Raw genomic sequence first — 24,046 nt, 5'->3', positions numbered from 1 at the left:
GATATGTCTCAAGCTCTTTCGATCCGTGTATATGGTACAATGAACCCCATAAAGGTAATGCCTCCATATCTTGAGGGCGAACACCACCGCTCCCAGCTCCAAATCATGCGTAGGGTATCACGTCTCATGCGGATTCAACTGCCGCGACACATAAGCTATCACTCGCCCCCTCTGCATGAGGACTGCCCCTAGACCTGTGATTGATGCATCACAGAACACCACGAAGTCCTCAACTCCCTCTGGGAGTGTCAAAACTGGCGCCTCACACAACCGCTGACGGAGGGTCTCAAACGCCCTCTGCTGCTCAGGGCCCCACCAGAAATCCACCCCCTCCCTCGTCAGACGAGTGAGGGGTACTGCAATCTTGGAGAAATCCTGTATGAATCTCCGGTAGTACCCTGCCAACCCCAGAAAGCTCCTAATATCTGAGGGAGATTTCGAAATCTCCCACTGCATGACAGCCTCGATTTTGGCCGGGTCGACCAAAATCCCATCCTGGTTAACGAGGTGCCCCAGGAACTGGACCTCTCGTAACCAAAACTCGCATTTCGAGAACTTGGCATAGAGCCGTTCTCGCCTCAGAACTCCCAATAACTCCCGCAGATGGTCCTCATGCTGCTCTCGGGTCTTGGAATACACCAAAATATCGTCGATAAACACTATAACCGAGCGATCGAGCATCGGTCTGCAGACCCGATTCATCAGGTCTATGAATACTGCTGGCGCGTTGGTGAACCCAAACGGCATCACCACGAACTCGTAATGACCATAACGAGTCCGAAAGGCGGTCTTCTCCACGTCCTCCTCTCTAACTCGGACCTGATGATATCCCGACCTCAAATCAATCTTGGAGAACCAAGAGGCACCCTGTAACTGATCGAAGAGATCATCTATCCTCGGGAGTGGGTAACGGTTCTTCACCGTTAATTTGTTCAACTCCCGGTAATCAATGCACATCCGGTGTGAACCGTCCTTTTTCCGGACAAAAAGAATCGGTGCTCCCCATGGAGAACTGCTAGGACGGATGAACTGCTTGCCCAACAGTTCCTGTAGCTGTGACGACAGCTCCTGCATCTCGGGTGGCGCCAATCGGTACGGCGCCTTGGCAATAGTGGCCGCACCAGGCACCAGATCGATCCGAAACTCGACCTGCCTCTCCGGAGGTATCCCTGGCAACTACTCCGGAAACACATCTACAAACTCCCTGACCACAGGAACATCGGCAACCATCATCTGATCTCTGGCTCACGTATCCAATACATACGCTAGGTAACCCGCACCCCCGTGCTGAATATACTGCCGAGCCCTGGCGGCTGAACAAAACCCTGATCCCACTCTGGTGCCCTCACCATAAACAGTCAACTCTCCCCCACTTGGGGTTCGAACGACTATCCACTCACCCTCGCAATCAATCATGGAACTGAAACGAATGAGCCAGTCCATCCCTACAATCATGCATACATCCCCCATGGGGATCGGAATCAAGTCAATCGGAAAAGGTACCCCGACGATCTCCATCTCACACCCTCGGTAGATCGAAGAAGCAGAAACCCCGTGTTCGTTGGCGATAGAGACTCGCAACGAACACTCTAGCTCGCCTACTGGCACTCTGAACTCCCTACTAAATGTCTGAGATACAAAAGACCGACTCGCCCCCGAGTCAAATAAAACTAATGCTGGTAAGGAGTTCACTAGAAACATACCTAATCACAGGCACAACAAATAAGCATACAACATATATAGTAAATGAGATAAAGGATAGAAACATACCAGCAACCACATCCGGTGCTGCCTTGGCCTCCTCGGCCGTAAGCTGAAAGGCACGCTCCTGAGCCTTCGGGGGCTCTGCCCTACCCTGCCTCTCATCGGTAATCCTCAGTGTAGCCGACGCTGGAGCGTGCGTTGGCTTGGCCGCGAGCTATGGACAGTTGGTCTTCATGTGACCAACCTGATGACAATGATAGCATATCCTCATATCTGAGGCAGGGGCGGACTGACGACAGTCCCTAGCAAAATGCCCCTCCTTTCCACACCTGTGGCACCCGCTACTAGCTCAACAAGCCCCAGTATGACCCTTGCCGCACTTTCCACAAGTGCGGCTCTGCTGACCCCCGGTCCTAGAATCAGCGGTCTTAGACCGCTTCGGCGCCGGCTGTGACTGTGCCGGGGCCGGCCGCTGCTCCCTCAACTGTAGCTCAATCTCCAACTCACGCCGCCTAGCCACCTCCTGTAACTCCAATAGAGTATCACATCGATGTGTGGCAACAAACTGTCGAATGTCAGTCTTGAGCATGCTCAGATAACGTGTCATTTGGGCCTGCTCAGACGCAAATTCCGGGCAGAACATCGCCCTCTCAGTGAACATGCGGGTGATCTCCGTCACCGTCTCTCCATCCTGTCTCAGACTCAAAAACTCTTGTGCCAAACGTTCCCGCTCGACCCGCGGAATGTAACGGGTGCGGAACATGTCTTGGAACTGCTCCCAAGTAACCGCAGCTCTCTGCTAATCCGTGTATGACCCTGTCGTTAGCCTCCACCAGTCCTTGGCCCCGAGCCTCAGCATGTTCAGGGCGCATCTGACCTTCTGGTCAGTAGGACATGAACACGTGAAGAAACAACCCTCCACGTCAGATAACCACCTCATGGCTCGAATAGGATCCTGGGTACCGTTAAATGTCGGGGGCTTCGTGTTATCGAAGTCCCGGTACTGGAAACCCCTACTGACTCCTCCCCCTGTCGCGGATACAGCTGATGCAGCTGTTGCGGCAGCTGTCTCTGCAAGAGCCGCGTAGCGCTCATCAAAGTACTCAACCATGGCGGTCTTAATCGACCCAAACATCTCCGGCAGCTGTGCCCAGAACATAGCAACAACCTCATCATGCAGGATCTCTCGAATCCTGGCATCCAACTCGTCCGTACCCATCTGCGCCACCGGCTCAGGTGCTGTTGGCCCCTCCTGGCCTCTGTCTCCTGATCCTGATCCCGAACCGGATCCAGCCACAAAGCGTCTCGTCATCACCATTCTGAAACATACCGTAAGACATCATATAATCCACATAAATAACTGGGAGCCAACTCTCGACTAACCCTCGGGGTTGTGACTTCCTTGGTACGCGTATGGGTCCTGTGCTTTCAGTAGTACGGGCCCATACTACCTTCCACACCTACCCATATTTGTCTCAAGTATCACCACAACGCCCTATCAACATGCATAAACATATCGAGCGTTCAATCCTCACTCCTAGAGGAATACTAGATATCTCATGCCTGGCCTTACGACCTCTCACAACCAACCCATCCATGAAGCTTCCACCAACCCTGCAACACTAGCGTATGCTAGCCATACATAACGCTGGACCCTATAGACTTTCAAATATCCAATCCTACCCTAAGCTCCCAATCAAACAAGAACAGAACATAAGGCCAAATCAAACATTCTCAGGCTATAAGATCTTAATTATGTATAACCGTGGTGCATACGCTAAGCAGCTACAGTAATGACGTCAATCTCATGTAAAAGAAATCCCTAGGCTAGCAGGCATCATGAAATCAGGCAACTCTATCATGCAACTCCTGAAGATCCCTAGCCCAGCACTAGCATGTTGTTCTAACATATCACATAATCATATATTGTATGGTATTTTGGGGTCTACTTACTGGCTCCAGCTGATCGTACACCCTGCATCCTCCTTCACTTATTTTGAAAACCATTTAAAAATATTTTGAAAACTTTTCCTTGATTTGAGACTGGATTCACATGAATGTTCCTCCAATTCACTCAAACCAAGGCTCTGATACCAACTTGTAACATCCATAAAAATCATGTCCAATTTAAACTTTTTCAAAACATTTAAACATTTGACATTTACAAAATTTGTTTTCAAAATAATAAATATCAGAGTATCCTAGTATCAAATCATGAAATCATAATGACAGGAGGAGCGGTACGATCATGCATTCGCCTTCCCGCGGTCACCAGAAGTACCTGAAACAATAATCGATAAATGTAAGCTCGAAGGCTTAGTGAGTTACCCCCAAAATACCAACCTCATAACCATAATCATATCATATAAACAAACACAGAACAACATGCATAATGGGCCTTCAGTCTGACTGGACCGCCTCGCAGGCCTTCAGTCTATCTGGACCGCTCTCCGAGCCTTCGACACGTCAGGACCGCCTCGCAGGGCCTTCAGCCTATCTGGACCGCTCGCCGGGCCTTCGGTCTGACTATCATACCCTCCTGGGTCTGTAGTCTATCCGGACCGCCCTGGGTATGTTGGCCTTCAGCACAAAGCAGGACCGCCTCAACCCAACCCCCAATCAAACAAACATGTGCACATACATATCATACGCTAGCATATATAACAGTCAACCGATCTAACAGATCAAATAGCATAACAACATCCTATAACCAGGATACCGACCTAACCGGTCACTAATATAGTATCATCCTATATACCAGGATACCGACCTAACCAGGTCACTAAGCATAAGCATATAACCATCCTAACTACCAGGATGTAAATCAATAAACATATCATGCAATAATCCAGACACAATTCCATAAAGGGCCGGCCTTGGTGCCTTAGACCCTATTGATATAGTGAGGAGAACTCCCCTTGCAACTGTCGACTGGAAATAGAAAGCTCAACTCTCAAAGAACCGCCACGAACTCCACCACCTATATCCGACACATAACAAGGTTCATAAATTCCCAAGATACCCCCTTCAGAAGTCAACTGGTCAACCCTTGGTCAAAGTCAAAGTCAACTGTCCGGATCAACAGTCCATGTTGACCTGAACTCGTCGAGTGTATCCAGCCACTCGCCGAGTTCCGGGCATAAACCATCCGCTCGCCGAGTCACCGGAGTGACTCGTCGAGTTCCTAAGGCTCGCGATCGAAACTACTCGACCACTCGTCAATTTTTTCCCTTGCAACTCGACAAGTTCACACGCACCCAACGGTTAGTAAGAACCTTAACCGACTTGCCGAGTCATTCTATAGACTCACCGAGTCTACGACAATCTTCATCGGACTCGCCGAGTTGTTCATCCAACTCGTCAAGTTCAGGACCATCTCCTTATGACTCGCCAAGTCCCTTCAATCCTTCCTCCATACAGATGCTTTTTAAGCCATGCAAAGGTTCCAGATTACAGATCCAACCTTCCAAGGCCTGCTTATCACGTAAAGTTGCAAACTTTACGTGCATGCAAAGCTTTAAGGCCCTTAAATGACAAATCTAAGCTTGCAATGAAGTCTCACACTTGAGGGAAGGCTTATTCTAGGCAAGGATGATGACTTTATGGGTCTAGAGGCCAATGGGAGTCCAGATATGAAGTTACAACTTCAGATCTTAGCTCGAACATAAGAAGCCTTTTATAAAACCCATTCAAAAGAGATCTTTGAAGAACATGAGACAAGGGAAAACAGTCTAATACCTTCAAGAGAGTGTTCACTGATGTAGATCTTGAATCCCACGAGTTCTTGCTTCTACTTGCTTGTTTTCCCCAAGTGTTTCCTCCTCCAAAACTGCTCCTCAAAGCTTGAACACACCAAAAGAACACACACACTCGATTTAGGGTTTGAGAGGGACAAGAAGCTGTAAAGGGGAGGCTGGGGGAGGCCAATGATCCTTTAAATAGGGTGAAATGCCCCGAAATCTAGGGTTTCATCTGCCAGCTCGTACTCGTCGAGTCCGCTCTTGGACTCGGTGAGTAGATCAGTAAAACACGTGGACCAACCTGCTACTACTCGACGAGTAGGGCGGCCAACTCGTCGAGTAGACCCAAAAACCAAAAAGGATTCATACATAAATTAATACATGGGAATCGGGGCGTTACAAATTTAAACTTTTAAAACCAATCCACGGATCATCATTGTTTACAAAATTAGTTTTCAAAAGATTTTAATATCAGATTTTTCCCAAAATCATTAAACAAAACACGAGGAGGTGCACGATCATGCCTATGCCATCCCGCGATCATCTGAGGTACCTGAAACATAACCCAAAATTGTAAGCCCAAAGCTTAGTGAGTTCCCCCAAAATACCAACACATCATACAACCATAATAATAACAACAAACAACATGCATACAGAGCCATCAGTCTGACTGGACCGCCCCACCAACCTAAAGTGTACCTGGTACACTCATAGAACCTACATCATGAATGGTACGCCACACCGGGCCTTCAGCCTATCTGGAACGTTCTTCAGGCCTCTGGCCTGACTGGTACGCCCCACTGGCCTTCAGTCTATCCGGGACGCCCTAGGTTTGTTGGCCTTCAGCATAAAGCAGGACCGCCTCAACCCAACCACACATACATCGTGTCAACACTCACACACACACACATATATATATGTATATATATATATATATATATATATATATATATATATATATATATATATATATATATAACAGACAATCATACGAATAACCAACCAATAACAATCAGACAGATCTTACAGATCACTAAGCATAGCATCATCCTATCTACCAGGATACAAATCTAACAGATAACTACAGTACTCAATCATATGATAAAACATGATAACAATCCAAAGAGCTGGACTTGGTGCCTTCGACCCACAAGTACAGTGAGAAAAACTCACATCGCAAGCTGAACAGAACTGATAAGGTCCAACTCCTAGTCTTAGCTCTCTAACTGATACCTAATTCCATCAAATGACCAATTCCATAAAACTCCCAAAATACCCGAAATACCCTCATGGTCAAACTTGTTCAAAGTCAGAGTCAAAGTCCACTGGTCAAACCCACTAAGCCAAATGAGTCAACCCGGCCGAGTCAACCTAACGAGTCACTCACAAAGCTGACCCATGCGAGTACGCGGGGCGTACCCCAGAGGTACGCTTAGCATACACGAAGCCTCACATTGACCGCCATCGGGGTGGTTGACTGAGTACGCGGGGTGTAACCTCGCAACCCCAAATCTTCATTAAGTGCTTAATGACTTAAACACTTAAGCCCATATTTTAGATCAACGACTAAAGCACACCCTAGGGTCATAAAGTTTCCAACTTTATGAATTTACATGCCTAAAGCTTAACACAAGGTCTTAATCCATTAAGACCTTCTACAAGATGCATGGAGCAAAACCAACTAAAGGGGTTTCATTTTTATGGCTAAGGACCCTTCCTACGGTCTGAAAGGACAACTCAAAACGTCCAGTTAATGCCATGCTCAAGATGATACTTTTGGGACCAAAAAGATGACATAAAACCCTCATAGCTAGATCCACAAGATTAAGAGACAAATGTGAACATATAAAGTTTCCAGATCCGGTCGGCAACATACCATAGATCCGATCAGTTAATAGCATATAATGCATCTTTATAGCTATATAATAATTCATTTAGCACATAAAACCATTTTAGGCATCTTTCCTAAAATAAGTTAGTGCTTGTGTCTAAAATATAGCAGACACTCATCTTACAATCATCGCTTAGCATTCTAAGTTTAAGTCTAGAAATAAATCTTTATTCCTAGTTCGCTTAAACTAATGCTCTGATACCAACTGTGACATCTCCATATTCACGGTCATTTTAAAACTTTATTTATTCTTATTTAAAAATCAAAGTATCCATTTTAAAGAAACATGTTGCGGAATTTGTTCCCAGAAAACATGATAAATATATTATCAAAGCATTTCTAAAGAAATATATTTTGTTTATATTAAAACATTGAGATGCCATCGTCAATACATAAACATAAGCATAAACAGACCTCACATTTATTTACACTAATGATTTACATCTCCTTTAATCTCTCAATATAATGTGTCTTCGTATCGATACATGTGATACAAATAAACAGAGTGGGTAAGGTTGGGAAACCTGGTGAGTATATAGGGTTTTAAACCCAAAATAATATAGTTAATTTGTTTCTTCACATACTTCATGCCAAACAATTAACCCGATTACCCATCCCCATTATCTTTATTTATTCTTCTTTAAGGGTCGTCTCCTATATCGTATTTACCTCTCATCGCCTTACATCGCATTTCCTTATATGTTTGTTCCTAAGGACTTTTCCTAAGGATCATCGCCTATATCGCATAGACAGTACTGATTTGGGAATTACTCCCCCAATACGTGTCCAGTGAGGGTTAGAGTATCATTGTATGAATACGTAGTTACTACATCGCCTGAACTCGTAATTCATCACCTATCTCTCATCACTCATCTACCCATCATTACCCAAGAAATTTATTGGTATAAAATACATATACAGTTTAAATTACATAAAACATGTATAAATCGTTCATCTAGCATAGATCTCAGGAACACAGATAATAAGCACATATAGCGTGTATTAATACTTCATATCTATGTGTAAGATGAAAGTAACGATGCACTTACTTGTTAAAGTGATGACTCCAAACTCGGGCAGCGCTTCGCTTCTAGTAATTTTATTTCCCTTCGACGAAACCTAGTATCTGTTGGATAAGGTGTCTAAGTCCATAACTATTTCTGGTATGTACTTGACCCGGTTGGCATGGTCCATTTGGGTTGCATGGCATTGCAATACTTGGATAGACCAAAATGAGAGAAAGGACACTTAAGGTTTATTAATATATTATAAGTTCTAATATATTAATAATATTATTTAATTAGTATTGATCAAAGAATTAATTTGGAATTAATTAAGTGATCAAAAAGAGACTAATTAAATATATGGGGTTGATTGTGTAAATCATCTATTCTTGTATAGTGGGCTAATGATTCATGGTTTGTATGGATTGGGATAAAACCCATAAGGTGCTCCATGGATAGTCCATGGAGGTTACAAACACATGGATCGTGGAATATGGAAAGCCATGACGATTAGGGTTTACATGGTGTAACCCTACTTATGTCACAACTATATAAACACCCCTTGTCTAGCAAAATTGGTACTACTACAAGCAAGTAAGAGGGCTAGCCGAATTTTGGAGTCTAAGTGAACTTCTCTCAAGGTTATTCCAAGTATTCTGGTGTTGTGTGAGACATTTGAGGCATCACACGTTGAGGTGCTAGGCTCACAAGGTTCTCAAGGAATCCAAACAACAAAAGGTATGTTCTACTTCTAGCATTTATGTTTAAAAGTTCCCCATGCTATGCTAGATAGGTTATGAACCTTGGAAATCAAGTTTGCATGTATCTTAGTAAAACATAGATCCAAGGTTTCTAGGGTTGCATGTACACCTCAGGAGTGTTAGAATGCTCAAAACCCTTCGGTGGTATCAGAGACTAGGTTTGTTTTCTTGATACTTGATGCAAATTGTTGAAAAACTCAAGTTTTCTGCATTCTGCGAGATGAACTCGCCGAGTCCATGGGGGGACTCGACGAGTCCATGTGATAATTCATCCCACTCGTCGAGTAGGTTCTTGCACTCGACGAGTAGGAGCCCCTGAATGCAGATTTTCAAGTTTTGCTGCTGGAAATGGACTAGAAACATTACCCTAAACTATTTTGGTCTTATAAAACTTGTTTTAGCTGGTGTAATGCTTATGCAAATCCATTTTCAATAGCTATTATCAAAATTTCAAGTTTTATATGTGTTTTTTATGATTCTTGAAATTGTTGATATGCATGTTCATACACTTATGAGTTAAGAAGATCACAGGAATTATTTGCAACTTGCTTGTTAGTTTAATTCTTGATCGTTATGTGTTTTAATGGAATCCATAATTTGTCCTCAAGTTATGGATTACCAAAAGTCACTCTTTTAAAGTCCATTAAAGAAACACATAGGTTACATAAAATGAAAAGTCTCTCATTTTAATAAACCATTAACTCATAAGTTATGAAAGATGAAAAGTTTTGAAAGTTACAAAACTTGCCCTCAAGTTTTGGAACATGTAAAGTCACTTTAAAAACTTTAGTTCCAACCCCTAGAATTTTAATAGTTAAAATTCAACCCTTATACTTTATAATATTATAAGTTAATAATATATATATATATATATATATATATATATATATATATATATATATATGTATAAGAACAAATCGTTTTACCGTTAGCAGGCCTCATTCACGAAGCCGGTCTATAAGGGGGGTATAAGGTTGTTGCCTATAAAATGGCAGCTTAATGGGTGTCCACTCTCACCCACCGCTTCCTTGATTGGTGGAGGGTCGTTAGCCGAACGGGTAGGACAATAATTTTAATCCTCATTAAAAGTATGATGAATGTAAAGTAACTAAATGTTTTATAAATTCCCAATCTTAGTTACTTTAGGAAAATGTGAATAAGGTGCTAACCCATGAAATTGCACTTTGCACTTTGTTTAAGTCGATAGTGGAGTGTGTGTGGTTAATCGGCACACTGACCTGGACTTAACAAGGTAGGCAAAGGGTGGATTAAGGTTTATCATAGGTCGGTGGAGCGCGTGTGGTTAACCGACACATCGATTGAGTGATAAACATTAAGAATACCAAGTAATTTGCATGGTTACTTCACACCTTGTTTTGTGATCCTCGGCATCCCAGTCACAAAACCTGAAGGGCACACTCGAGATTGAAACATGCCATTGAAAAGTTCAATGAATCTCAAAGAATCTAGGAGTTTCAAAACCAATTAAAACCTAATAATTTATTTCGTTTTTCATGGTGGAAATTGGTGAATCGTCATTCACCTACCTTCAAATATTTTATAGCTTGGATTACGGCATCCTTCTTCTAAGTTATAGAATATTGTGTTGGGTCCTAGCCTTAATATTACATTTGGGTGTCTTATTACGGACTATCTGTATATCTAATCTAAACTTGTCCTTCTTCTTTTTAGATGTCTTCCAACAATGCTGCTTCTGGCTCAAACCCTACTGGCTCCTTCTCTCTCATGAACCTTTGTGGGAGAGTCATATTTGATGGATCCAACTTTATGGATTGGATCAGGAACATCAGGATGGTCACTCATTATGAGGACAAGGAATATGTCCTCGAAAAGGAGCTTAAGGAACTTGATGAGTCGTCTGCTACTCCTGAGGAGATCGCTGAATACCAGGCACATGAGAGAGATGCCACTAAGGTGGCATGTATCATGTTGGCCACAATGACAGCCGAGCTCCAAAAGTCCTATGAGGACTTCTACCCTTTTTAGATGCACCAGGACTTGATGGACCGCACCATCAGAGTGCTCGTCAAGAGCGGTATGAAATCATCTCCTCCATGATAACAACCAGGATGAAGGATGGTGAACCCATCACGGGCCACATGCAAAAAATGCAAAGGTATGTGGATCGTTTGTTGAAACTGAATGTGAACTTCCCAGAGGAGTTGGCAATTGATATCATTTTGCACTCCTTACCTTCGTGTTATGATCAATTCCGAATGACATACCACATGAACAAGGAGGAAGTTACACTCAGCAAACTTCAAGGACTTCTGAAGACCGCAGAAAGTGGTCTTAAACGTAAGTCGGTTGTTACTACTCCTACTCCTACCGCAGCCCCTGTCTTGGCAATCGGGCAAGGCAAAGGAAAGAAGAGGAAGATCCTTTCGAAGGGTACCAAGGGAAATTCCCTTGATGGCTCCTCTTCAAGTGGAACCAAGAAAGGTTTTGTCACTCCTTCTGCTAACCCTAAAGAGGCTGAATGCTTCTATTGCCATGAAAAGTCGCACTGGAAGCGAAATTGCCCGAAGTACCTGCAAGATGTTAAGGATGGGAAAGTAAAACCCAACCATGCAGGTATATACACTATATTGTCTAATAACTCACCCTATTCTAATTCTTGGGTCCTTGATACAGGTTGTGGTATTCACATATGTTCTGATTTGCAGGGACTAAGAAGAAGTGAGAATGTGGAGCATGGGAAGATAAACTTGATCATGGGGAATAGGAAAGTTACACCTGTCACCAAGATTGGACTTTATTCTTTGTTGCTAAGTAGTGGGTTAACATTAGATTTTGAATAAAAGTTGTTACTCGTCTGAAATGGCGAGAAATATTATTTCCTTTCATGGTTTGTACAAACAAGGTTTTACCTTTTCGTTTGATAATGAATGTAGTGGTATTAATGATTTCTTTAATAATGATCTTTATTTTAAAGCATTACCTTGTGATGGTGTGTATGAAACTGTGTCGGTTGTAGATAACCTAGGAAATAATGTGTTGTGTATCGATTCTTCCTTTAGCTTGGATAAAGCATCATTATGGCATTGTCGTCTTGGACATGCACGCAAGAAACGCATAGGCCAACTCCAAAAGGATGGAGTCTTGGAGTCATTTGACCTAAAGTCGGATGATAGTTGTGAATCTTGTTTGCTTGGGAAAATGACAAAGTCACCCTTCACTGGTTCATGTGCTAGGGGTGAATGTTTGTTGGATCTTGTACACACAGATGTGTGTGGACCCTTCAGAACCGCCACAAGGGATGCTAATCGCTTCTATGTGACTTTTACTGATGATTTTAGTAGATATGGATATATCTACTTAATCAAGCATAAGTCAGAAACCTTTGAAAAATTCAAGGAGTTTAAACAGGAAGTGGAGAATTAGTTGGGCAGGAACATTAAGATGCTTCGATCCGATCGAGGTGGTGAGTATCTTAGTACAGAGTTCCTTGACTATCTTAAGGAATGTGGGATTGTCTCACAATTGACATCTCCCAGGACACCACAACTTAATGGTGTGGCTGAGAGGCACAATCAAACCTTGTTGGATATGGTGCTTTCCATGATGAGTCGAGCTTCACTACCAATCTCTTTCTGGGGGTATGCCTTAGAGACTGCCGCCGATATCCTTAATCTAGTCCCTACCAAAAAGGTTGCCAAAACACCTCACGAGATGTGGATTGGAAAAGTTCCCAATCTGGACCACATCAAGATTTGAGGTTGCGAGGCTTTCGTGAGGCGCGAGACTCATGATAAGCTCTAACCTCGAAGTGAGAGGTGTATTTTCATCGGCTACCCACAGAGATCCTTTGGTTAACTCTTCTACGGACCTGGTGATAATGTGGTCTTTGTAGCAAGGAGAGGAGTCTTTCGCGAGAGAGATTTCATAAGCCAAGGAAACAGTGGGAGGCAAATTGACCTTGAAGAAACTCAAGAGTCAAGTGGTGAAGGAACCTCAAACCCTAGCAATCAACCTGAGGAGGAAACTCCTGTTGATCCGACGGATGAGTCTGTACCTCTGAGGCGTTCCACGAGAGTTAGGAATGCACCTGAGCATTACTATGGTTTCCATATTATTGCGGAAGGTGATACACTTATCAGTGATAGCACACTGGTAAGTCTGGATGAACCTAACAGCTACAAGGAAGCCATGGCAGGCCCTGAGGCTGCTAAATGGAAAGAGGCTATGGACAGTGAGATACAATCCATGTATGACAATCAAGTTTGGAACTTGGTTGACAGTGTACCAGGTCGTAAGACAGTCAGGTGCAAATGGATCTTCAAGAAGAAGACCGACATGGATGGTAATGTACATACTTATAAGGCACGACTGGTTGAAAAGGGCTTTTCTCAAACTCCGAGAGTTGATTATGATGAGATCTTTTCACCAGTAGCAAAGATTAAGTCTATTAGGGTTATGCTAGCCATTGCTGCATTTCATGACTATGAAATATGGCAAAATGGATGTCAAAACCGCTTTCCTTAATGGAAAGTTGGCTGAGGATATTTACATGAGTCAGCCAGAGGGTTTTGTCAGTGCAGAGTACCCTAATAGAGTGTGTAAGCTTGAGAAATCCATCTATGGATTGAAACAAGCACATCGCAGATGTTATACATTGATTGTACGAAAATGCATTGGTAACTCGATGTTATAAAACGTGCATTTGTGTATAATTCAACAAGTAGTAGAACAAGCATATGAGTCGAAGTTTATATGTTCCTTCTTGGATTAGAAGCGATATCTGGGCCCCTCGGTGATTTTGTTGTGACCTATGTACCGGGCCCGGTCAGAACTAAATTGATGTGTTCGATTAAGTTCTATGTCAAACAAATCGGAAATCGAGAAACAAACTGTTGGACAATAAGTAAGACATTGTTCCATGTATTTGTCCGACTGATATCTAGAACAGAGGATTATATGATCATTTATCTTAAATGGTGTATCATCATCATCTCAGTTCCGAGAGACCTTGAAAGAGCTACGATTGCTGATCAGTTCCTGAAGTCATACTTGCAGTTATAGTTATTAGACTTATCCAAGTGGGAGACTGTTGGATAAGGTGTCTAAGTCCATAACTATTTCTAGTATGTACTTGACCCGGTTGGCGTGGTCCATTTGGGTTGCATGGCATTGCAACACTTGGATAGACCAAAATGAGAGAAAGGACAGTTAAGGTTTATTAATATATTATAAGTTCTAATATATTAATAATATTATTTAATTAGTATTGATCAAAGAATTAATTTGGAATTAATTAAGTGATCAAAAAGAGACTAATTAAATATATGGGGTTGATTGTGTAAATCATCTATTCTTGTATAGTGGGCTAATGATTCATGGTTTGTATGGATTGGGATAAAACCCATAAGGTGCTCCATGGATAGTCCATGGAGGTTACAAACACATGGATCGTGGAATATGGAAAGCCATGACGGTTAGGGTTTACATGGTGTAACCCTACTTGTGTCACAACTATATAAACACCCCTTGTCTAGCAAAATTGGTACTACTACAAGCAAGTAAGAGGGCTAGCCGAATTTTGGAGTCTAAGTGAACTTCTCTCAAGGTTATTCCAAGTATTCTGGTGTTGTGTGAGACATTTGAGGCATCACACGTTGAGGTGCTAGGCTCACAAGGTTCTCAAGGAATCCAAACAACAAAAGGTATGTTCTACTTCTAGCATTTATGTTTAAAAGTTCCCCATGCTATGCTAGATAGGTTATGAACCTTGGAAATCAAGTTTGCATGTATCTTAGTAAAACATAGATCCAAGGTTTCTAGGGTTGCATGTACACCTCAGGAGTGTTAGAATGCTCAAAACCCTTCAGTATCATTACCACCAGAGTTTAGTCTAATATTTATCGCGACTAATTATTAGTCTAGATCTACGAGCGATATTGTTTTATAAGTGTTAAACAATACTTTTCAACTACTATCTACAGACAGGGGCCAGACATGAAACATCGGAGGGCATGAGCATTTTGCATTTAAGCTGTTCTAAAATCCAACAACCCTATGCTGCCCTTTAAACCAGATTCCCCGTACCGCGAGTAGTTAAAAGATATTATAATAACACTTTATATTTTATAATATTTAGCACATATATTTTTTATAGGTTCATAATAACGATATTGAACTTGAACATAAGCTATACTTAAAGTAGGGTAAGCATAACTCACTTACAATGAGGTTTAGCTAGGAATCGGGTTCTGCAGGGGTACAACTTATGAGCCGAAAGCTCTTCTTCTCAGAGCTTTCTGGCGCTCTGGGACTCGCCTCTAGCACTTAGGAAGTACTAGGGAAGGGGAGGGATAGTTTTGGATTATTGAGAGAGAAAGAATGGTTATGGTGTCAAGAAATGGAAGAAACCTCACATCTATTTATAGGGGGCTGGATGCGAGTGCGCGGGGCGTACCTTCGGTGTCTATTGGGCGTACTCAGTATGTGGGGCGTCCGACGTGCTACGCTTCGTGTACGAGGGCCAGGTGTCGTTCATCCGAAGAGAATCCGTGGGGAGCAAGGAAGGGTTCGGATTCGACCACATGTCACCCTCGCGTAGGTATCGACGGTATCTACAACTTTTGTTTAGACTCCGTCGGCTAATTTTGACTTTATTTTTAAAGTTATATTTTAACAGGCTTAGACAGGTAAAGTCCGTTAAAAAACTCATAACTTTGTCATCCGACGTGCATTTTCATCTGTCTTTATATCGTTGAGCTCTTATTAATGAGATCTTCAAATATCGTTTAAATTGTGTCGGCTAAAATCTGTCGATCTAAAATTCGAATTCCGTGTTGTGTACTGTTATGCTAAATCATAGAAAAATCATAACTTCCTCATACGAAGTCAGATTTGGACGTTCTTTTTATGTACGTTCTCGGTTTAACATATACTACGACTTTCGTTTAGATCCCTAAGGCTAAAAATTAATTTATCAAAAATTCACTTTTTAAGTTACGCGATGCCGTGCCGGTTTAACCGTAAAACTTCGATGGGTCATAACTTCTTCATTATAACTCAGATTTCAGCGTTCTTTATATGTAATGTACACAAATTATACCTGTCAAATTTTAAATTTATAACCTAACAAACGTATACTAACTATGCACATATAGGTAGTGTACCTAGTCAGATTATAGTATAACTTGGGTAAGTCGGGTGTCGATCACAGTGAATGGTATTTAATTAATAAAATAATTACTAAAAGCTAAACTAAGAAAAACAACTAAAAGTGGGGGTTTTATCTGCTTTTACAAGTTCATAAAAACTTAAGCACTCAACTAAAAACGATTATAATCAATATATTAAAAACACTTTCGTTTAGTTTCAAATCCACCTTTTCCTATGGTTAGTTCTTATTTATGGATTAATGAAGTTGGTTACCAAGTTATATGTAATTAGCAATTCAAGTCCAAATTTACTAATATTTTCACCAATTCGTGAACTACCTTGTATGGTCATACACAAGCAAAACACAAAATTAGTTATTCTTTATAGATGGGCTATGTAAGATTTATCTAAGCAAACACAATTATGGTCACAATTATGTTCTCCAACACAACTAAATTTGTTACTTTTATTACTTATCTAAGATTTGGTCGATCCTAGCTCTAGCAATTTAATGGTCACTAAATCACTAGGTAATCAAGTTCATGTAATTTAATGGTCACTAAGCTACACTAAACTTGAAATTAAGCAACAAAGTTACAAACTTTAACATGCTAGGTAATGATAATCAAACACATGCGTAAACCAAATTCATATTATCCATAAAGTAAGAAACTAACTCATAGTTTTAGGTTTCATCTAACTAAACGAAAGCAAGGGTTTTTAGCCCCTAATCACATCTGATGAACACATAAACATAAGGTAAACTAAGCTAAACATCATTAAACTAAGCAAACCGAATGTGTAGATGTGAATCATTGCTCCAATCGACTTCCTAGCTTCAAAACCGACCCCAAAGGATTCTTAAAAGGGTTTTTGTCGCAATACTTCTCCAGAAAGTCACCTCCAAGTCTCTCAATTCGACCCTATGTTCAAATATATATACTTGCCTAAAATCTGGCCACCAAGTCGTGGTCCTCGTGTTTATCCCGTATTCTCCAAGCCAACGTCAAGAATCGCGAAGATTCCATTCACCACGTTGTGGTGGTTGGAAATCCGACTTTTCTCAAAACATGAAAGTCGTCCGAAATTGTGTCTACTTTTCAGATTATTTTGAATCGCTTTAATCAGAGTTACGAGTGATGAGATATGGTCAAAATACTAACGAGGGGTCAATCTATCCAATAACATCCTTGTTGTGTCTTCTTCTTGCCTAAGCTCCTCATTCCTGCTTCCAGCTTCCATATTGCTTCCGAGAATGTCTTTTACACTACGTAACAAATCTTGAACATAATAAGTACCTTGTGTTCTATAATAAGCATAAAATATTAAGATATGATGTAAAATATATATGTAGATATGCACATATCAAAATACCCCACACTTAACCTTTGCTTGTCCCCAAGCAAACTGATTTTTAACTTACCAATATTGCATAAAATAATCCATTTTAAACCCCGCCATTATCCGATGACCGCAATGCATGTATTTGTGTCTATAATTCTTAAAAACTTCCCAATCCTAAATACTTACAATCCTTATGAACATTCACCCCTTAGTTTATACGGCACTCATTTTTGCAACCCTCCGAATCCATCCTCATAAATCTTTCTTAACCTCAAGGTATTTTTTGTTAAGCCACCCAAGCATACATAATCTAGAAAGAATTACAACTTTGATACCACAGTGGAGCTCTTTGAATTCATCATTTCTTTGATATTTGCTCTTTGATTTCTTTGAATTCACCATCTTTTTGTTTGTTTTTTGGTATCTTTAATTTTTGATTCTTCAGAATTTTGATCTTTTGATCTTCATACTTTAATAGCTCCAAAATTCTTACAACAGTGGAGCTCTTTGAATTCATCATTTCTTTGATATTCTTACAACTTTTGCTCTCTCGCGTAGGTATCGACGGTATCTACAACTATAACATATATTGGCTCAGGTAAACAATTGGCTCTCACCAGATCATCCCACACAATACTAGAAAAACTTTTTAATTGGCTAGATTTTCCTAAATTAAACTATTATTTCAAGTGTATGTGAATGCATATTGTCAACACTAGCAATTTTTATGATAATGCAATTTTTGTAAAAATCAAACGCTTGTACTCTAATGTAATCAACCCCTACCCAACACTTATTTTATGCAATGTCCTCATTGCATGTTATGCAAAACATAAAACTAAAAAGGGAGAAAAAGGAACATATTCCCCTAGGATAGAAGTTGCGAGGTTAATCTTAATTATTGGTGGGAAAGCTTAGACTTCTCGTATAATTGTTGGAAACAATATTTCTGGACCTTCTTCTTGTGAATGCAAATGTGCCGGATCGAATGAAATCAAAGAACCATTCTTGAAAAATGTGTTGAACCGCTGCCATGACGTGGGAAAGCAACGCCACATCCTTGTGTCGAGCAAAATAATGTCGCCACGATGTGGTTTAAGGATGCCACCTCGTGGTGTAGTCAGATTCAGTGGCGACTAAAATTTTTGCCACGACGTGTTGATGATGTCCACGTCGTGGTGTCTTCTCAGAGAATCTTCTAAGATTGAAACAGATGGGCATCGACTCTTTGTAACATGTAAGACCATTCCCAATCTTCTTTTCAGTAAATATGCTTTAAAATGTTTTTCTCTTCATTATGTGGAAACCCCACACTTATTCAAAAACTTTTTCTTCAATTATGATCTTCAAAAATCACATGGCTTCTTCAAAGTAAGCTCCTTGGCTGCTTCACTTCTTTCAATACTACAAAATAAGATCAAGAACTAGAGAAACACATCATCATTCGGTTAAGGTAAAATAAAACTAAAATGAAAAATAAAACTAAAAATAAATTAAAAAGAAAATAAAATGCAAACTCTAAAAGCATCGGGTTGCCTCCCGAGAAGCACTTCTTTTTGAAGAGTCGTAAGCCGGACTCCTTCCCACACTAAGTTGTGTCAGGTGGAAGTGTAACCTCCCCATTCTCCATCATCTTGAGCCTTGTTCATTTATAGGCAACCCGTCTATTGAATTCCTTTCTTGAGCTTTCTTGCATTGTTGGGTCGACATCTTCTTTGTGATTTCGCTTGGGTTTTTTTCCTCATTCTTGTGTCTTTAGCTTTTGTCTTGTCTCTATCTGGGTTTTTCTTATCAAAATTGGACTCATCACTCTCTTCTTCTTTTTCTTCAATTGGCTGTGTTACTGGATTTGGTGGTCTTGTAAAAGTAAACACCTTAAAAATCATAGGCGTTGAAACTGGAGGTTTCGAATAATTCACTTGTTTTTCCAATTGCTCTTCGGGTAAAGGCTACTCCCATTCCTCCCACTCTTCTTCCTTCACACGTTCAAATTCATCATGATTAAGGAACTTCGTGCTTTCTTGTTTCACCAAATTTGCATTGGCACGGGATGGGAAAGGAAGAGGTGATCGATACGGCTCAACAACAGAAAAATCATAATCTTCTTTTATTTCCCATGACGTGGCATTATTGCCTCCACGTTGTGGCGACTGGGTAGCTTCACGATACTCTTCTTCTTTTTTCTTTTTTACTTCGAGTGACTGATTAGACTCCTCTTCAAGGTCCTTAATATGCACCAATTCATCTTCTTCTTATGTATCAACTGCCATGACTTGAGCCATAGGGATTGACTCGACTTTTCTTGAAAGTAAATCTGATAGCTTTTCTTGTACAAGTTTTGTTAATTGCCCAACTTGTGTTTGGATGCTAAATATAGATGCTTGTTGATCTCTAAGTGTTGCATCAGTTGCATCATGTCTTTTTTCGCTAGCTTCCATGAATCTGAATAGCATCGACTCGAGAGCATCTATCTTCTCGGATTAGACTTGCTCAATTTGGTAGACATCTTCCTTAAGTTCTTGAATTTCTTTCACATCTTGTTCTCTCTTGTACTCCACCTCACAATCCTTAGTAGAATGGATTCCCCCACAAGATCAGCATCTATCATGAATTGATCCACCCATTTTTGTGATCTTTTCTTCCATTGCGTCGAGCTTTGCAATTACTGCACTGATAGTATCTTGACCTCCATCTTTACTTGACTTTCCTCTAGTGGAATCCTCCTTTGAGTTGTGATACTCTCTTGAATTCTTAGTGAATTCTTCATTCAAAGCATTATTTGTTGTCGGATTCTTCTTTGTCATGGGCCCTTGCGAGTCTAGAAGTTGACGAGTGCACACATTGCCTCCATCATAAAATATCGAGATTTCTCGTTGCACATTGAAGTCATGTTGGGGGCAACGTCGTAACAATCTATTGTAACGCTCCCAAGCTTCGTATAGCGACTCTCCTTCTAATTTTTTAAAATTTTGGATATTTCTTTTAAGTTTTGCCACTTTTGAAGGAGGGGTAAACTGGTTTATGAACTCTGTCTTAAAATCATCCTATGTTATGACTGCTCCAAAGGGAAGTGATCTTAACCATTCCTTAGCTTCACCCTTCAACGTGACCGGTAAAAGTCGAAGCATCACCGCATCTTTACTCACGTTAGGTGCATTAAAATAATGTGAAATCTCCACCACCTCTTCTATATGCTCATAAGCGTCCTTGTGCTCCTTCCCATTAAAAGTTAGATCTTTTAGCAAGCCAAGAATATGTCCCGATAGTTCAAACTTTGTAGTGGTTGGGATTTTTGGTGGATCAAGACCCCATCTGTTGTCGTTCCTTATATGTCGTTTGTACTCCTCCATTGATATGGTCGTGATGTCCCCCATTTTTCTGCTAAAACAAAACTAAAAAAAAGCGTAAAACAAACAAAAAATAACAAAACTAAAAATTGGCTGTAACGTAACCACGACGTGTCCAAGATGCCCACGACGTGGTTGCTGATCAGACAGAAAAATAAATTCAGAAAAATTAACTTTTTGCGGTTTTTACTCCACAAAAATGATCGAATAAATTAAAGCAATTAAACTAAAAATAAAATAAGTCGTTCCCCGGCAACGGTGCCAAAAACTTGATGTGCACAAATTATACCTATCAAATTTTAAATATATAACCTAATAAACTTATACTAACTATGCACATATAGGTAGTGTACCTAGTCAGATTATAGTATAACTTGGGTAAGTCGGGTGTCGATCACAGTGAATGGTATTTAATTAATAAAATAATTACTAAAAGCTAAACTAAAAAAAACAACTAAAAGTGAGGGTTTTATCTGCTTTTACAAGTTCAGAAGAACTTAAGCACTCAACTAAAAACGATTATAATCAATATATTAAAAACACTTTCGTTTAGTTTCGAATCCACCTTTTCCTATGGTTAGTTCTTATTTATGGATTAATGAAGTTGTTTACCAAGTTATATGTAATTAGCAATTCAAGTCCAAATTTACTAACATTTTCACAAATTCATGAACCACCTTGTATGGTCATACACAAGCAAAACAAAAAAATAGTTATTCATTATAGATGGGCTATGTAAGATTTATCTAAGAAAACACAGTTATGGTTATAATTATGTTCTCCAGCACAACTAAATTTGTTACGTTTATTACTTATCTAAGATTTGGTCGATCCTAGCTCTAGCAATTTAATGGTCACTAAATCACTAGGTAATCAAGTTCATGTAATTTAATGATCACTAAGCTACATTAAACTTGAAATTAAGCAACAAAGTTACAAACTTTAACATGCTAGGTAATGATAATCTAACACATGCATAAACGAAATTCATATTATCCAAAAAGTAAGAAACTAACTCATAGTTTTACGTTTCATTTAACTAAAAGAAAGCAAGGGTTTTTAGCCCATAATCACAGTTGATGAACACATAAACATAAGGTAAACTAAGCTAAACATCATTAAATCAAGCAAACTGAATATGTAGATGCGAATCCTTGCTCCAATCGACTTCCTAGCTTCAAAATCGACCCCAAAGGGTTCTTAGAAGGGTTTTTGTCGCAATACTTCTCCAGAAAGTCACCTCCAAGCCTCTCAATTCGACCCTATGTTCGGATATATATACTTGCCTAAAATCTGGCCACCACATCGTGGTCCTCGTGTTTATCCCGTATTCTCGAAGCCAACGTCAAGCATCGCGAAGATTCGATTCACCACGTCGTGGTGGTTGGAAATCCGACATTTCTCAAAACACGAAAGTCGTCCGAAATTATCTCTAGTTTTCAGATCATTTTAATCGCCTTAATCGGAGTTACGAGTCATGAGATATGGTCAAAATACTGACAAGGGATCAAGCTGTCCAACAACATCCTTCTTGTGTCTTCTTCTTGCCTAAGCTCTTCATTCCAACTTCCAGCTTCCATATTGCTTCCGAGAATGTCTTTTACGCTACATAGCAGATATTAAACATAATAAGTACCTTTTGTTCTATAATAAACATAAAATATTAAGATATGATGTAAAATATATATGTAGATATGCACATATCAATATGTACGGAACCCTTGTGAGATATACTATAACTTAGTTAAGATTATTTATTCTACATAATCTTCTATCAAAATGTCATTTTTGATGCTTATTGTCTCTATATTGACTAGCCCGAATCTGTGGGCGTTACAACAAAGGTGCACGCTTTATACCTTGAAAGGCTTGCAAATGGAAGATAAATCCTAGATCTAAGGTGCTTCTTTCTCCAAGTTGAGCTTGATCTTCTTCCTTCCTCTTCAATTCACACAAACACACTCTTTAATGCCTGAAATGTCCTCACAAGGTGCTTCTATGGGTTCAAATCATGAAGATAGGGTAGAGGCTGGTTAGGTGAAGAGAAATGAGGCCATAAAGATGCTTAAATACCACCCAAACCCTAAAAACTAGGGTTTCCATCTTTCTTTAGTACGCCCTGCGTACATGAGTGTACGCACAGCGTACTAGGGCATGCCCTAGTATGCTCCGCGTACCCACATGTACGCTTAGCGTACTCCTTCTGCCCAAATTACAAGAATGCCACTAGGGCTTCAAGGCACCTTCTTTTGGACTTAGGGACCAAAATGTCATATAATAAACTTAAAGGGATAAACTTAGAAATACATGAGCATCGGGATGTTACACTTTTGGACATATCTTTAAGATCGGTGACTTGAATAATTGAATTAACACCCCCAGGCTTGCATTAAAGCATCTTGATTCCTCTTTCAAGAACTTGAACTCTCCATCGAAGAAACTTCTGTAACTTTTCGTAATCTCCGAAGATGGCATAAGAATTGTAGAACACGGGGTGGCCTTCTCTCTCGAATCCATTCATGTAAGCGACGCCGCCATTGAGTTCTTCAAACCCTAAATCTTCATCAACAATGGAGTCGGTTCCAAAGTCTTTCCACCATGAAAGACGCTTGAGGAGCATGTTGAACGTCTCTTGGACCTTGAGTTCTCTTGCTCTGAGGAATTTCACAGGATGACGTCCGACTTTCTGATTCCGATGTCATGGTGAGAGGGATTCTCCACATGGATTCTGTTGGTGGTAGGTGTCTTCCTTGAACGGCGGAGGGCGGAGGGGGGAGGAGGAGGCACCAGACTCCATTAGCGATGCAATTAAGCTTTTCTTCATCTTCTTTTCAGATTTTGTTTCTTGCTCCATTGAAGAGAAACCGAGATCGAAGGTTATGAAGATTTGATAAACCAAACCCAAGCGATGAAAATTTGTTGGAACTTGGGAGATTTGAGAAAGAACCAAATGAAAAGAGACAAAATTGTGGGGTTCTTAAGAGATACCTAGATAAAAGGAATCGAAAGAATCAAAGTATCTGAAGATTTTGGGGTTTTTTTTTCGGGGGGGGGGGGGGGGGGGGGGTTCCAGTAGGTTTCGATTTTTTTGGGTTTTTTTGGTGTTCCAAATTAGGTTTCGATT

General features: G+C 40.5%; 1 protein-coding gene and 1 non-coding gene across 2 annotated transcripts in view; one reads left to right on the top strand and one right to left on the bottom strand.

The window, feature by feature from the left end:
- Positions 1-19,205, bottom strand: part of LOC145122158 (isocitrate dehydrogenase [NADP], chloroplastic/mitochondrial-like) — a 45,281-nt gene extending 26,076 nt beyond the window's left edge. The window contains exon 1 of the mRNA XM_079057810.1: positions 19,191-19,205. Coding sequence (XP_078913936.1) covers positions 19,191-19,205 — 15 coding nt within the window. The remainder of the gene's footprint in view (positions 1-19,190) is intronic.
- Positions 19,206-20,458: 1,253 nt separating this feature from the next.
- On the top strand, positions 20,459-20,565 carry LOC145123175 (small nucleolar RNA R71). The gene has a single exon (XR_013715047.1). It is a non-coding gene; the product is annotated as a small nucleolar RNA R71 (small nucleolar RNA).
- The last annotated feature ends 3,481 nt before the right edge of the window (positions 20,566-24,046 follow it).

This window comes from Lactuca virosa, chromosome 6 (genome assembly GCF_052849685.1).
Source record: "Lactuca virosa cultivar CGN04683 chromosome 6, Lactuca_virosa_CGN04683_v6, whole genome shotgun sequence".
Classification (NCBI taxonomy): domain Eukaryota; kingdom Viridiplantae; phylum Streptophyta; class Magnoliopsida; order Asterales; family Asteraceae; genus Lactuca; species Lactuca virosa.
This window is presented reverse-complemented; position numbering and strand designations above follow the sequence as displayed.